The following is a 14,360-nucleotide window of genomic DNA, read 5'->3' as shown; positions in this document are numbered from 1 at the left end:
ATGTAGTTTGAGGTGAGGCTTTGTGTTGTGCTTCTGAAACCACATTTGAGGGCCGAGATGTGAGCTCGCACTCCAGGGACATGGTTAACATTTAGCCAGAAGGGTTCTCCAGCAAAGCAGTGTTTCTCTTTGTCTTTAATAATGTGTTGCTCTTTGTTTTAAGCTGTCCATCACCTTTTCCCTGCTACACCAGAAGGAATTTGAGTTAATGTATTTAAGCTGTAATATCCATCATGGCCTCTGTATCATAAGTACTACAAATCTTCTCCCTCTCTCTTGTGAGATGGTTTATTGGCGAGATATTTTTCAGTTAACAAACCCTGCAGGGACGCATACTGCGAGCAGCCCAGGCAGGTAACCCAGCTGGGTGCTTGCCTTTTAAAAACTCCTACAAGTAGCATCAGGGGAGAGGGGGCAGTTTTGTTGGAAGCTGCCTTTCCCCACTACTCACCTTGGTGAGGGGAACGTGACCCCACATTCACAGGCTTCCCTCTGCTGAATTGGAAGATGGCAGGAAGATGGCAGCAGCTGTGACTGTAAGTGGGATTTTGCTCCTGGTGCTAGATGTGTTGAAATAGAAGTTATTTTTGACTTGCGTCAGCAAGGGCTGCTGAGTTGTTGCTGTTAGGTTCTGTGAACAACATTCTCCATTCTCAGCACGGGAGCGTGGAGTTGATGCAGTCACTGCTCATGTGGTGCTGGGCTGCTGGCTCTGAGCAGGGCTGCGGGCTCGGAGCCGGGGTCTTGGATGCGGCTTTATGGCTGTGCGAGTTCAGGTTGGTCTCTCAGCCTTTCCGAATTTTATTTTCCATCTTCTTTAAGACGAGGATGAAGATAATACCTCATGAAGGCTGCTGAGGATTTGTTTTCATTCATGAGCGGTTTGAGAACGACAGAACGGGGAAATTTACAGCGTGGGTGAGAGCGAGCTTCCTGGCGCTGTGATGGATTAGCTTTGTGCTGTAACTTCTCAAGGAAAGTGGTGACACGTTTACTACAAGGCCTGATAGAGCGGCACACGCACATGCTCTCTCTGGTGGCAGGCAGTTGGACAAGCTCAGCTTAGGTTTCTGTAGGCCATCTCCTGGAAGTTATTGAGCAATTATAGGAATTTATGGCTATTGCACGCTTCTGAGGACTTGCTGTGTGATCCTATGAACAGGTAGATGCAAATTATTAGTAGGACACTGGTCCTGTGAAGAAAGGTTATGTAAAAACAGATCTGGAATGCACTCGCTAGAGTCATTGGCTTGACTTACTGGGCCCTGATGTCCTGTGAAGGCACGTATTGGCCTGCAGATGTTCCTGGGACACATTGCTGGGGTGTAAGCTAAAAGAAAGAAGGAAGGAGGCTGCTCAGTTTCTTTTCCCAGCCTTTCTGAGTGCAGCTACAAGGGAAGGCATTAAAAATGCTTTCATCCCTGCTCGGAGGCAGCAGTGCCCATCCAACCCCAAGAAGCTCAAACTCATGCTCAGCTCTAGGAGGGTGAACTGAGCTTTCTTTTCTTCCATGTGTCAGGCACAAGGTCTTTAGCATCATTTGGTTTTGACTTTTTTTTTCCTTAAAAGATGAGGGATAATGGTGCCTGATTTTTTTTTTTAGTTCATGGAAGCTGGAACTGAGTGAAGGATCCCCTGAGAGCTTCAGCCAGGAAGAGCAACCTGGCCAGCGAAGCACAGGAAATGGTCTCATTAATTCATCTGGCTGGGAAAAATCCAGGCATGGCATTGTCTCCCTCAGTGATCAGAGAAAGCTTTTGCTGAAAAATGCTCTTCAAAGAGAGTTGTGTCCCTGCTGACCTCACTGGTGACACTCTTCTGCCTTTCTGGGTGGGGAATCTCACCTCTGGTTTTGTGCTTTTCAGCTCACCACTGTAAGCAGCCAGAAACCCCCTCCCACGCCAACGTCGGGGCTCTGGATTTGCCATCCCTGGGCTACACCTTGATCTATTCCTGTCAGAACGGGTACTATCTCACTGGAGGATCTGAGCATCGAACCTGCAAAGCAGATGGCAGCTGGACGGGAAAACCACCCATTTGCCTTGGTAAAAGCTCTGAGCAGCATGATGCCAGCTTGGCTTTTCCTTCCATCTCTGCAGAGGGGAGCACTGCAGCCCAAGAGAAAACAGCTTTGCTCTTGGAGCTACATTGGCTCTTTAGAGGGAGTCGTGGGTTTGCGTGGCTGAGCTGGTTGCAGATACCACAGCTGTCACAGGGTCTTGCCCAGCTCCCAGGAGAGAGGCAGGGAAAAGATGGGGGGGATTTTCTGCCAGGTGGTTTGGACCTAGAAATATCTGCACAAGATGAACCTTGGTCTGTACCTTACCAACCTTTTATTTGCCCCAAAGCTAAAGTCTTAGGTCAGGAACATGTAGTCTTGAAATACAGCTGCGTGGCTCTTGAGGAGCATGGTTGCTATCTCAGTACACTGGTTTGGAGCAGAAAGCAAAGAAATAAATGATGGCAAGGACAGTAGATGAAAGCCTTGTGCTGTTTCAGTCTGCAGCAGATGGGCAGAAACCCATGCAAAGCCCCTGTAGGATGGTTAGCCCCATTACGTGTGCAAGCAACGTCAGGTGAGGGCTGTCCTTTATGAGTACTGCCACAACAGAAAAAAAGTGTCTCAACAGTGTCGGATGCACCAATATTCATTGGTTTGGGGTTTGTCCCTCTCTTCCAGCTGACATCCGCCCCAGCGGAAGGCCAGTTGGCACCGTGCGGGACCCGCCACTTGCCAAGGTGTCAGGTACGTGACGGGGCTGTCTCTTTGTGGGAAGCAAAGCACTGCCCTATGACAAAGGGCGAGGTCCATCCCTTCCTGCCCTGTCCCCAGAGCAGCCAAAAAAAACATCTAAAACAGCCGGGCTGGTGAAAGCAGCCCACACGCCCCATCCTGTTCCTTCATGCTTGGCTGGAGAACGGACAGGAGCCTTGAGGGAGTTGAGCACCAACATCCACTGCACTCCCTGGAGATTCAAGCCCTCTAGGATATTTTACATCAGAGCTTTTTTAAAACTTTGGTGGATGTTGGGATTTTTTTTGTGTGTGTGTTAGCTTTTCCTAAGAATCCATTTTTGGGTTTTGTTTGTTTTTAAAACTTCCATGGCTTTTTTTGTCAAAACAACAAAATTAAAGTCATCAGCTTGTTTGTTCTCCTCTCTTTGGCTTTGTACTCAGTGATGATAATACAGAGAGTGGGTGGGATTTGAGATATTTAAATACATATTTTTGAATTCGAGGAAAGAAAGAAATTCACTTTATTTTGATTTCTGAAAAATGGAAATAAGCAGCAATGCAATGCTCCTGTGTTTGTGTCCCCGTTTGCTGTGGTTTCTAGTGCCTGCTGATGTGTTTGCAAGAAATTCCCTTTGGAAAGGCTCCTATGAATACATGGGGAAGAAGCAGCCTGCGATGCTGTCTGTCACCAGCTTTGACCCTGTCACCAGTAAAGTCAATGCCACTTTAATAGACCACAGCGGCGTGGAGCTCCAGGTGTCTGGTAAGGGAGCCGATGTGGCCATTTGTAGGAACTTGTACTCATGGTGTTGTCTCAGGGAAAGGGGCAGTGTGCTCTGTTACCTGAACAGTGTGGATTTTGTGATAGAGCTGGACAGAACCACCCAGGTTTGAAGTCTCCACTCTTTGCCTGGACCAAGATGAACAAGTCCTGTACCTGGGTTTGCTGTGACTTGAACTAAAAGGCAGCACAACCTAGTCCATTTTCCATTCCCATAGGGCTGGAGTGGTGGACTTGTAGTGTAATACAAACAATTAAATGGCACAAGTGCCCCTTGTACCTGCCCTCGAAGGAGCACTGTTACTGACCTGGTAATATAAGCTAAACATTAACAGCTGAGTCTCTTCCTATGTGCAGAATGTCTTTAATATCCTGGGGGGCAGATGTGGGATTGTGGTTTTGTGGTGTGTTTCCTGGTGTATCCCACTGATAGATTTACAAGAGGAGTTGTTGCCCACTCTGAGATGATTTCTCTACTCTGACAGGTAGAAAGTGAATTACTTCAAATTTGAATTGTTACAATCTCATGATTCAAAGTCACTTGTGTTCCAGGCATTTACAAGAAAGAAGATGTGCACCTGCTTCTCCAGGTTTATCAGATAATGGGGCCAGTGGAGATCTTTTTAAACAAGTTCAAAAATGATAAATGGGCTCTAGATGGACATGTAAGTGCACGGACACATCGTATACAAAGTCCACACGATTCATCCCACTGCTATCATAACCCCAGCTTTCCTCTCACTGCAGCTGGTGAAATAACTCCCCTAGCTGGTAGCAATATGAGGCTGTTATCCTCCAGTGCCCTGCTTGCTTGAAGGGCACATAGGGCATTCTTCCAGCACATGAGATAATGTTACATGAGCAGTCAGCTCTTCCACACTCCCTTGCAGCTGTATGTTTTCTTACTGCCCTCTGGTTATCTGTAAGTCTTCCAGATAACACTAGAGGAGAAACCAACATGATTAATTCCATGTTAACATCTTATATCTCTATAACATCAAGTTAGAAGAGCTAATCTTCCCTTATGGAGTCAACTTCTCACCCCAGTTTCTGTGTCAGGTAGCTTCCCATGCCCATAAGAGAGCCACTGGAGCTTAGAAGAAATGTGCATCTGATTGACCCATGGCCAGTCGTAGGTCAGGGCCATTGCTATCCCTGTTGAATCAGCAGCATGGTCTGTAGTTTATTGCAAACAAGATTTCCACCACCACCCTCCCCTTGAGATGTGAGAGTCTTAACAAGTTGTTGGGCAGTTAAACTTCTTTTAAAATGCCACTTTTTTTCTGGGGAATTGAATTAAATTAATGCTGTGTGTGAAGTTGAAAAAGACTGACAAGATGGGTGCTAAAAACCCAGGGAAGTGTTGAAGAAATCTGTTAACCTCTGATCTCATGTCATTGCAGGTCTCATCAGAGTCATCAAGTGGCACGTTTGTGTACCAGGGCTTTGTGCGTGGCAAAGGGTTCGGGCAGTTTGGTCTTCAGAGACTGGGTAACCTTCCTCTAACACTTCTTCCTTTAATTGTCAAAGGCTCGATATTGGCGGTAGTGGAGATTTTCAAGCAGGAAACAATCCTACTGCCCCTGGTAGTAGCTTTCAACCCTGCTGGGCCAGATCCCCCAGTTGTTTTTGACCTGTCAGGTTTCATGTAGCCCTTTCTAGTGAAGGCCCAGCTTGTCTCCCCTGTACTTCTCCCCACCATCCATCGTTTACAAGAGAGCTGACAAAACCCAAACCAGCCACTGGGGTAGAGAAGTCGGGTGCCCTCAGGTCTCTGTAGCCAAGGGGGATGGAGGTAGTTACATCTGAAGCAGAAGCTGGTTTTTCATTTTTGAGGCAAAGCCATCCACGCTGCACAGGAAGGAGGGGATCGCGGTTCCCTGAAAGCATTTCCACCCTGCAAGCTGCTCCGTTCTCACCTCTGGTTCCTCCCTGCACAGTGGATGCAGCAACTCTGCTCTAGCTGGTGTTCAAACACCGAATACCTTAAATGTTGGATATTCTGGCAAGGGGGACTAAACCCCCTTCCTCAACTTGGATAATGCAAGATCTGGGGGAGACAAACAACACAACAAGAACATTTTTAATGTGTGAACTAAAATGAGGCATTTAAATAAACATGTTTCTGTTCAAAGACAGAAAGAGTTTAGAGGAACAAAAGAGCACCTGAGCACATTTTTTCCCCATCTTGCCAGATGTCTGACCTAAGAGCCCAGGGCCCGTTGCTGCCACAAAAAGCATCTCCATCGCACTTTCAGAAGTCACAGAGGCACTTGAGAGCTTAGACTACCCAAGGTCTAAGCCTCTAAATCTCTCTTAAAATGTGGCTTAAGCTCTTAGGCCTCTTAGCATTTTTGGAATCTAACCCTGGAGTCTTATCACCTTTATGGGGAATTAGATGCTCATTATTGTGGCCTTTGGAAGTCTCTCTTAAAGCCTGGCTTTACGTATCCAAGCAAGAGCGTTTCAGTAAGGTTAATCTGTTTACATCTATCTTTAATTGCACTCCTCAATAAATGATAATGCCTGAACTAGGCTAGATCTCCAAACCTTTCTTCATGAAAGTCAGAAGCTTTTGGTTACCTTTTACAGCAACACTTGTAACTCTTGTTTTGTCCTTGAAGACGTAGACTGTAAGTCAAGCAAACCCCATTTCCTGCAGCGGTGTTTTGAAATTTGGTTACTTTTGCTGTGTTTCAGACATCAGCATGATGGAAAATGATCCAGAATCAATAGGACACCATTTTGCATCAAACAGCAGTTCTGTGGCAGCTGCCATTCTTGTGCCTTTCATAGCCCTGATTATTGCAGGGTTCGTGCTTTATCTGTACAAACACAGGTAGGTTTCAGGAAAGATGCCAGTAAGTGAAACAAAATAAGGGGGCTGACAGAAATATTTGTGAGCTTGACTTAGAAGCACTCCCCCTAGACCTGGTTTCTCATTTAATGTAGAAAGTAAAAAAAGTAATGGAGCAAGCATGCATGGAAGGACAAGGGTGTTAGGAGAGGAGAGTGCTGAGCGCTATTATGATCATCAATAAGATTTGTGGCAACATTAAGTAGGATAAGGCAAAGTAAATTTCATACTTCGGCTTTGCATATGTTATAAATCACGTATTTCTCCTGATCAGTGCATTGCTGTAGAAATGTTGTTGCACTTCAAAGCATTGTGTGGACTCGCTGCTCTGCAGACGGAGCATGCTTAGGACTATAGCAAAGCCCAGAGAGCTTCCTTTACCACAGGTCTATAATAAGATTTGTTATAGATCCCTGCTGCCTTTCCCCCAGGTGTTTACCCTGTTCAAAACCAGCTCTTTCTTTTCCACTGACTTTGCCAGTGCTGTTGTGCTGCCTACAGCAGGAGTAGCCGTGATCTCTCTGGATTTTCTCTCTGGCTTTCTGTAGGAGAAGACCAAAAGTCCCATTCAATGGCTATGCAGGCCATGAAAACACCAACGTCCGAGCAACATTTGAAAACCCTATGTATGACCGAAACCTGCAGCCCACAGACATCATGGCCAACGAGACGGAGTTCACAGTCAGCACTGTGTGCACAGCTGTATAGCACTCGTCCCCATGCGGTGAGTGGGCAGAAAGGGAGTATGAGGGGGGACAGTGCCAGCACTTTTCTGTCCCACCTCAACCCAGCTAGGCTGAACTGGTCATGAATAAAATACTGGTGTGCTGCTGAGTGGTTCCCTGTGTGGTTCCAGACAGGGCATTTTGTACAGTGGTACAAACGGTACAGACAAGGGTAAACCAAGGGGGTTAAAAGTTTTACTGCACAGGGACAGAGGAATAACTTGCTGTTATAAAGAAAATCCTATGATTCTAAAAGCATCAAGCAGCCCTCAAGGGCACTTCTAGACTGGCAAGTTCTTAGTTTGAGATAGCAAAGCTATACAGGCTTTCATTGCTGCTTGTAAGAACCAACTGTTTCCTTCTCTCTCGCTCTTCCTTTCCCATTGTCCAGACTCCTCCGGGTTGGTATCTAGCGGATGATTGTGTTTCACCTCACTAGCCTCCATCCATTCCCTCCCATCTCCCTCCTCCCAACCATGTTGAGGCTGTGGAGAAGCTGCTACACCTTGTTGGACTTTGTGTTAACTCCCGAGAGACTACTGGGTTGTCCTCTGTCATCCTCGTCCTCCCTCTGCATCCTGCCATGGATAACGGAGCCAACCAAAGGTCTGCTCCAGCACAGCTCCTCTCTCCTGCGCTCCCGGTGGGTTCCAGCCCAATGTCAAGGCCTGGGGAAGTGGAGGACCTGGGAAGTGAGGTGGTGGGATCGATACGCTGCAGGGAGCAGAGGGGTATGTGGGCTTCCCTCCACTTTTGGGAGGAGCGTGGACAGGAAGGACGAATGCAGGTTGCACTGCATGAGGTGCTGCTTGGGGTTCCTGGGAAATACCGGTAGGGGAGAAGGTGAATACTTGATTTGTCTTTATTTGGTTGTATGGGTTATTTGTCGGTTTGTCTAAGCAGACGTTTTCAAATGGGACCTTTTCAAACTTTTCTCTCCTGTATTTAATTTTCCTTTGTACGTTCTTGTTGGGTTTCTTCTGGCCCCGTTTTCATCATCGACATTGTCTCTTTGAACCTGAGGCTGCTTTCAGGGCTGATAAGGAAACTTCCCTCCACCTCTGGCCTTCTCCTGGTGACTGCAGATTTTAGCCATTCCCAAACACCCTAATAAGAAAATTGCTGACGGACACGAAGGGACAAAAACCTCTTTAAAAATAACTATAACAAGTAACGGTGCTCCCACGCACACCAGTAGCATTCAGAAGCCTTTGCCCTTTCCATATTGATCCTCCAAATGGCAATGCAATAAGAGTTTTAATTTCTATCCAAAGCTCTTCCCTTTATTTCCCAGGAGCAGAAAGGTTGGCTTGGCTTTCGTGAGAACAGATAAGGCGGCTTGACATTTTTCTTCCCTTATAAACGAACGATGCTTTTGTGATGACGCTTTCCTCCTCTAATAAAGAGGAGAGCTGCTCTTGTTGATTTAGGGGTTTAGTCTGTTTGGTTTGAGTCACTGTTTCTTACACCAGACAAGAGTCAAAGGCGGCAACAGTGCCATTTTACCAAACTACGTCAAGCACCTCTCTGAAATACAGTTGACTTAGAGCAGTAAGTCAATGAAGCATCTTTTTCTTACAGAAAACTTGCTGGGAGAATAATTAAAACAAAAAAGGGGTGGTGTCTACATCCATGCTTGCATTTAAACACTGGCTCTCCCCTACCTAATGTCAGCTGAGGTTTTGTCTAATGAAAACCATAGGGTAGTTTTTTTCTTTGTTTATTCGTTTACTGTGTGTGCACATGTGTGCGTGTGTATATGTATAAATCTATATTTTTTTTTTTTTTTTTACTTCTGTCTCTTATTCAGCACTCTTAGAGTAAGCAGCGTTCTACAGCCTATTTGCTCACCAGCCAGCCTGCCAAAAAATGCCATCTTTGCTCCCCAAAGCATTGCAGAGGCACTCTGATTTATTCCTCAGAGGTGGGTGGAAGCACATGTACGAGCCAGAGCCCTGATGGAACGTGGAAGAAAGTCAGGCACTGCCGCACAGAGGTGGGTGCACACGTAGCTCAGGGCCAGTGCTGGACCTTGACAGAGCGAGTCCTGCAGCAAGCCATGCTGCCAGCTCACGAAATATGCAGGTGGAGGCAGTTGCAGCCCTCCATGGCTGTGGGACTACGTTCCTTCAGGTAGCCAGGACAGGCTGGCAGGGCGCCTGCCCCTCCCTGAGCACCTCCAGCTTGCAAGACATGGACCCCAGGGCAAGCTGAAGGGGAAGTGAGAGGAGGGGACCCCAAGTAGGTGGCACTCGGGACCTGGAGCCAGGGCACACATCCCCTGCAGTTTGTCTGCTTCAGTCGAGCTGCTGCAGTGAAGTCAGGAGCTGCCTCTCAGTCACACTGATGTAACCGAGATCTGGATATTCCCCAGCTTCCTGCTTCTATGTGCACAGAGAGCTGGTTCCTGACTTCACACCTGCTCTTCTGGCCCATATTTGACTTCAAAGGCCCCTTCTAGCCTAATTTTTAATGTTATACATGCCCTTGGCCAAACCTACAGCCTATTCTTCCCTGCCTTTGCCTAGTCGCCGTACCACAGCGAACAGACCAGGCTCCCTTGCATGGCAAATGGTAGAATCTTAGATCCTGAAACCAAACAGATCCTAAAACCAAACAAATCCTGAAGGCAGCGGCCTTTTGTGTAGTCCCTGTGCTCCGGTGCCATTGATTGCAACATCCCAGCTCCCCTCTCAGTACCCACAACTCCAGCACCTTGCAGCATCCCCCAACAGCAGCAGCAGAGCTTGGATCTCACCGGGCTCCTGCTGCTGAGCTGCAAAAGAACCTCTCCCGGCTGCCAGCAGTGCCCAGCCCCTGGCACACACCGAGCAGCTCAGGCTGTCGGCAGGAAGGGAGCGATGTACGCACACAACAACAGGTCCCACATTTGCTTTTCAGACCTTTCCAAATCCCACTCAATCAAAGTAATAGCAAGGAGAAGCTTGTGTCAAGGTGTGTAAAACAAGCCCGAGGTGTTTTAACAGCAAGGTAGGGAGAATGGGAGCTGTACTTAAACGAGACTTGCTGCTTTCAGCCTATTATGTACCATTTTCTACTGTTGCCCAAGCAACAAAGGCAGTGGAGGGGGGTCTTGTCCCATTTTTTTGCAAGCTGGCTGGGACCTGATACGTGACATTCTTCATTCTTGCGCCCAGAGGACTTGCATTATGTTTAAAAAAGAAAAGGGAAAAAAAAAGAAAAAAAAGAAAGAAAAATTAAAGAAAAAAATCCCTCTTTTGTACAGAGATATATTTTTATGAAGCAAAAGTTTGTACAGTAAAGACACAATGTAAATGTTTTTTCATTATTGTAGTAAACAGTAGTGGAAGATCAGCTTTTTTTTGTAAATGTAATAAAATGTATAAATATGGTTTACATAAAAGTGTAAATATGTAATCTATACATACACTTGGCTTGTCTGCAATATATACAATTTAATTTATCTGTCTCTGTATATGAGGCTTTTCATTGTGTCCAGGCATACTTTACTGAATTTGAAAGCTATTTTAAATTTTTGAATTAAAATAAAATATAAATTTTTGCATTGCTTTTCTTACATTCTTCTGGTGCCTTTTTCATGAGCTGCCAAAGTTTTCTTCTAGGATCCTCTGGATGCTGACCTGCACGCACACACGTGCCCATGCATGAGGACAGCAGGGACGCGCCCGTGCCCCCGGGGCTGGAGGCTGGGGGAGGCTCCTGACCTTCACATCCTGGCCTCGTGCCACAGCTGCTCAGAAGCACATTCCTGCTCTCACCAATGCACAGCAGGAGTAAAAGGCGGAGGACTCAGGCCAGACCTTGCCCCTTTCCCCATCACCACTGCGGCACACCTCCCCGTGCCCCGGGCAGACAGCTCCAATATGGACACGGTCTGCGCTGCGCAGCCGGCAGCAGGCTTATCCGTAAGGAGCTGAACCAAACCGACATCTGTCTGCCAGCCCTTTTGGTGCCCTCCTCTCTTCTCACTTGCTCTACACTAATCAGATGTGAAGTTTTTCCAGCTGTGGTCTCATCCCCCCCCTCCCTTGCCCCCCAGCAGGGAGCTGATGCTCGGTCTGCTGGGAGGGCTTGGGGAGCTCACGGGTCCTCTGCCACGGCAGATCAGCAGAGCCCCTTTGAAAACAGGTACTTGAGATCCTCGAGGAAACAAACAAAACCCTTGAAACTGTGATTTATATCTCAGCTTCACTACTGAAGGCGGGAGCACAGCTCCCCAAAGTGAGACTAACTGCTGTTAATGTCTCATGATCCAGGCCTGGTGCTGAATTCGCATTGCTTCAAGTTGGAAATTAATTTGGCAGAGAATTTTCTAGTTGGAGAGGGACACTGAATATGTTGTTGCATGTCTGCTGTTGTGCTTTCGGAGTGTGTCTGAAGTTGATGAATTTTTCAGTGATAAATAGGCGTGTTTTCATTTCTGGTTTCCCTAGCAGAGTTTGTCAACATGTTTTTGCTCTGACCCATATTAAGCCTTATCTCAGGGGTTCTTGCTCCAGTGGTATGCTTTTCCTGCTGTAGCATTGGAGGGCAATCTTGGGGTGACAACCCCCAGGCCCCTGTCCCCTTCCAGTCCCTTGTCCCCTTCCAGTCCCTTGTCCCTTTCTTCTGGCTGAGACACCAAATGAAGTATTTTGGAGCTTAGAAACTGAACGGGGCAGAACTTTAATCTCTTTGAGCCCTAGAGAAAGGTAGAGCCAGACAACAAATTAATCATTTAATTGCAGCAGTGAGCAGCCTGGAAGAAAGACCTCCATGCCCCTGCCAAAATGGTGGACTCCATCAGTCCCTGGGACCATGTTAAAGAGCTTCTCTTCGAATTACAGCACCACTAATGTGAGACATCCCTGCTTTTCCTCTCCATCCGTGCGGGTGGTGGTTCCTCCCCAGCCACTGCTGTAGGGCCAGGTCGCAGCCTCAGCGTGGTGCTGGAAATAACGACTTGTCACTGCCCCATCCCAGAGCTCGGGGTTAATCTCTGGCTGTGTGCTGAATTGATTATTTTGCTTTTCCAGCAGGTTTTTATCAGGCCTACTCAGCGCTGCAGGCAGGAAGAAACAGGGCTGTGAGCAGAGCCCTGCTGGGTGGTGGGACAGCGGGGTCTGCGGAGCCCCCAGCTTCTGCAGGCTGCCTGTCGGCTCCAGTGGGTCTGCTCCAGGATGCCCCAATTTGCTTTAATTAGGCTGTGTTCTCTGCTGAACGCCTCCTCTCTCCCCCTCGCCAGTGACTGACTGCAATTAGCTTGTGTCTCAGCGCTGATTGACAAAATTCGTTTTATAAAAAGGGTGTTACACGCTCTTTGATGTCCTGCTGCCTGCTTCTGCTCTGCCCACGCTGGCTTCACTGATGCGAGTTTGCTGCTCTCTGTGGCTTTCCTGTTGCCATTTATTTGTCTGATTTCTAAGCCAGATGCTTCATCTTTCTTGTTTCATTCTTATCTCAGCTGGCCTCGGCTGGTTTACCTGAAATGAGGTCGGCAGGAAGGCAGCGGGAGGTTTGAGCAGGCAGCACGTTGTGCCGCTTGTTGGCCAGTGCTGGAGCTGGGGACAGCCTAGCCATGGCATGATGAACCTCAGACATTTTTTTACTTTGAATTCTGGGGCAACAGCACTGTTCCTGTTTGATTTAGGAGGACACTGACGGAGGAAGGATTGTCAGCACCTTTGGGAGCTCTCTGGTCATCCTTTTGGTTCATGAGGGCGCCATTTTGGCTGGGGTCCTGCAGCCAGGCCGTGTCACAGGGCAAGGCCACCCGGCCCCCTCTGCAGGCCCAGCTGGGAGCTCTTGGGGGCTAGATGCTCTTAAGGTAGAGGTGGTAGTGCTTCAGTTTCATGCCATTGCCTGCTTTTGGTGCTGGAGTCTTCTGCAAAGGGATTTTAGTGTCTTTAAAGTATGTTCCCCTCGGGCACCGGCAGACACTGTCAGTGTATGAACAAGGGCTGTGGGCTGCCCTGGGTCCTGTAGCAACAGGCATGGCATGAAGGTGTAGTAGGAGATGGTTCTGGGAGCAGGGTTTGCAAATCAAAACCCAGCTCATGCAGAGGGAAACGGAAGCTGGAGAGGAGAAAACCTGCCTCACTGGGTCAGCCAACACTGTGTCTTCAGGTCTGAGGATGCTGCCATGATGCCCAACTGTGCCAAATCAGCCACGCACGAAGGAAGCAACAGAAAGGGAATAAGCGAGGAAAACCAAATCACAAAATGGGTGAGGCCTGTGGAGCTCACCTGTCTCTCAGGGCTCCCCAAACATCCACAGAGTCCCCTTAGAAATCAATAAATAACATTAAGCTGTGCTGGCACATCTGACCCCTTCCAGCAGGTTCTAATTTAGCCAGCAGAGTAAGCATTTACAGAGCTAATTAACAGCAATTTATATCAGCATTTTTAAAATGACTGATTAACTCATGGGGGTGCCCCATACATACAGTAGTCCACCCACGGTTGCAGTTCCCTTTGCTTTTCAACAGAACTTAGGCTGGCGAAAGAAAACACCCCATTAATTGTTCGAATTAGATGAAGCAGCCACCCTGCCTCGTCTAGTCTAGCTGGGCCCCACTCAGGGAGCTCAGGATGTTTTTTGTTTTACCCCCACATGCTGCTGGCTCCCAGATTGCATAGACCCTGCTCAGTGGGACTTTGCCAAGCTGGTGCTGCCCAACCCTGTTGTGCTTAAAGCCACGCGGTGTCTGGGGTCTGTGTTTTGGGGTGCAAATGTGATACAATTGCACGTGAGGATGAGGAGGGCAGGCGGCTGGGCAGGGCAGGTTCTTCCTCCTCGCACCCCGGCTGCAGCAGGGGGACGTGGCAGGGAGGAAGGAGGCAGCAGCCGTGGCCGTGCAGCTGTCCAAGCGAATTACGGCCACACGGCGGCTGCGCTGGTTCTGCTCTACAGCACTCGACAGAGCACCTGGAAATTCATTTGTCACTGGAGGAGAAACGAAGAAACCAAGTGAGGTGAATAATGAATGCTGGAATAATTAACCACGGAGGAAAGGCAGCGGGGAGCGGGGCATGGCTCCGTGTGCTAGCTGCCAGGGCTGCGGCCGCCCTGGAGGCATTCACTGGGAGCAGGGCCGTGCGTGCGTGCAGGGGGAGCCATGGGTTGTGCTGGCCCTGGGGCTCTGCCTGTTGCCCTGTCCTGCAGTTTCTCAGATGGGAAGGATAAAATATCATGGACCCACCTGGGGGAGAAAGGGAAATCCCTGGTTTACCTGATAAACCCCTTACGTCAACAAGCTGGGTAGTTTGGGGGTCCAAA

The 14,360-nt window shown here is 48.2% G+C and overlaps 1 protein-coding gene across 10 annotated transcripts in view; it reads left to right on the top strand.

Annotated features, from left to right (window-relative positions):
* The window catches only part of CSMD2 (CUB and Sushi multiple domains 2), a 332,069-nt gene extending 322,487 nt beyond the window's left edge, over positions 1-9,582 (top strand). For all 10 annotated transcript variants that reach the window (XM_040534773.1, XM_040534777.1, XM_040534774.1 and 7 more), the window contains 8 exons: positions 1,866-2,045; positions 2,681-2,746; positions 3,338-3,499; positions 4,070-4,182; positions 4,921-5,008; positions 6,218-6,356; positions 6,923-7,098; positions 7,491-9,582. In XM_040534773.1, coding sequence (XP_040390707.1) covers positions 1,866-2,045; positions 2,681-2,746; positions 3,338-3,499; positions 4,070-4,182; positions 4,921-5,008; positions 6,218-6,356; positions 6,923-7,082 — 908 coding nt within the window. In that variant the 3' untranslated portion in view covers positions 7,083-7,098; positions 7,491-9,582. The remainder of the gene's footprint in view (positions 1-1,865; positions 2,046-2,680; positions 2,747-3,337; positions 3,500-4,069; positions 4,183-4,920; positions 5,009-6,217; positions 6,357-6,922; positions 7,099-7,490) is intronic.
* The last annotated feature ends 4,778 nt before the right edge of the window (positions 9,583-14,360 follow it).

This window comes from Cygnus olor, chromosome 23, assembly GCF_009769625.2.
Source record: "Cygnus olor isolate bCygOlo1 chromosome 23, bCygOlo1.pri.v2, whole genome shotgun sequence".
Lineage (NCBI taxonomy): Eukaryota > Metazoa > Chordata > Aves > Anseriformes > Anatidae > Cygnus > Cygnus olor.
This window is presented reverse-complemented; position numbering and strand designations above follow the sequence as displayed.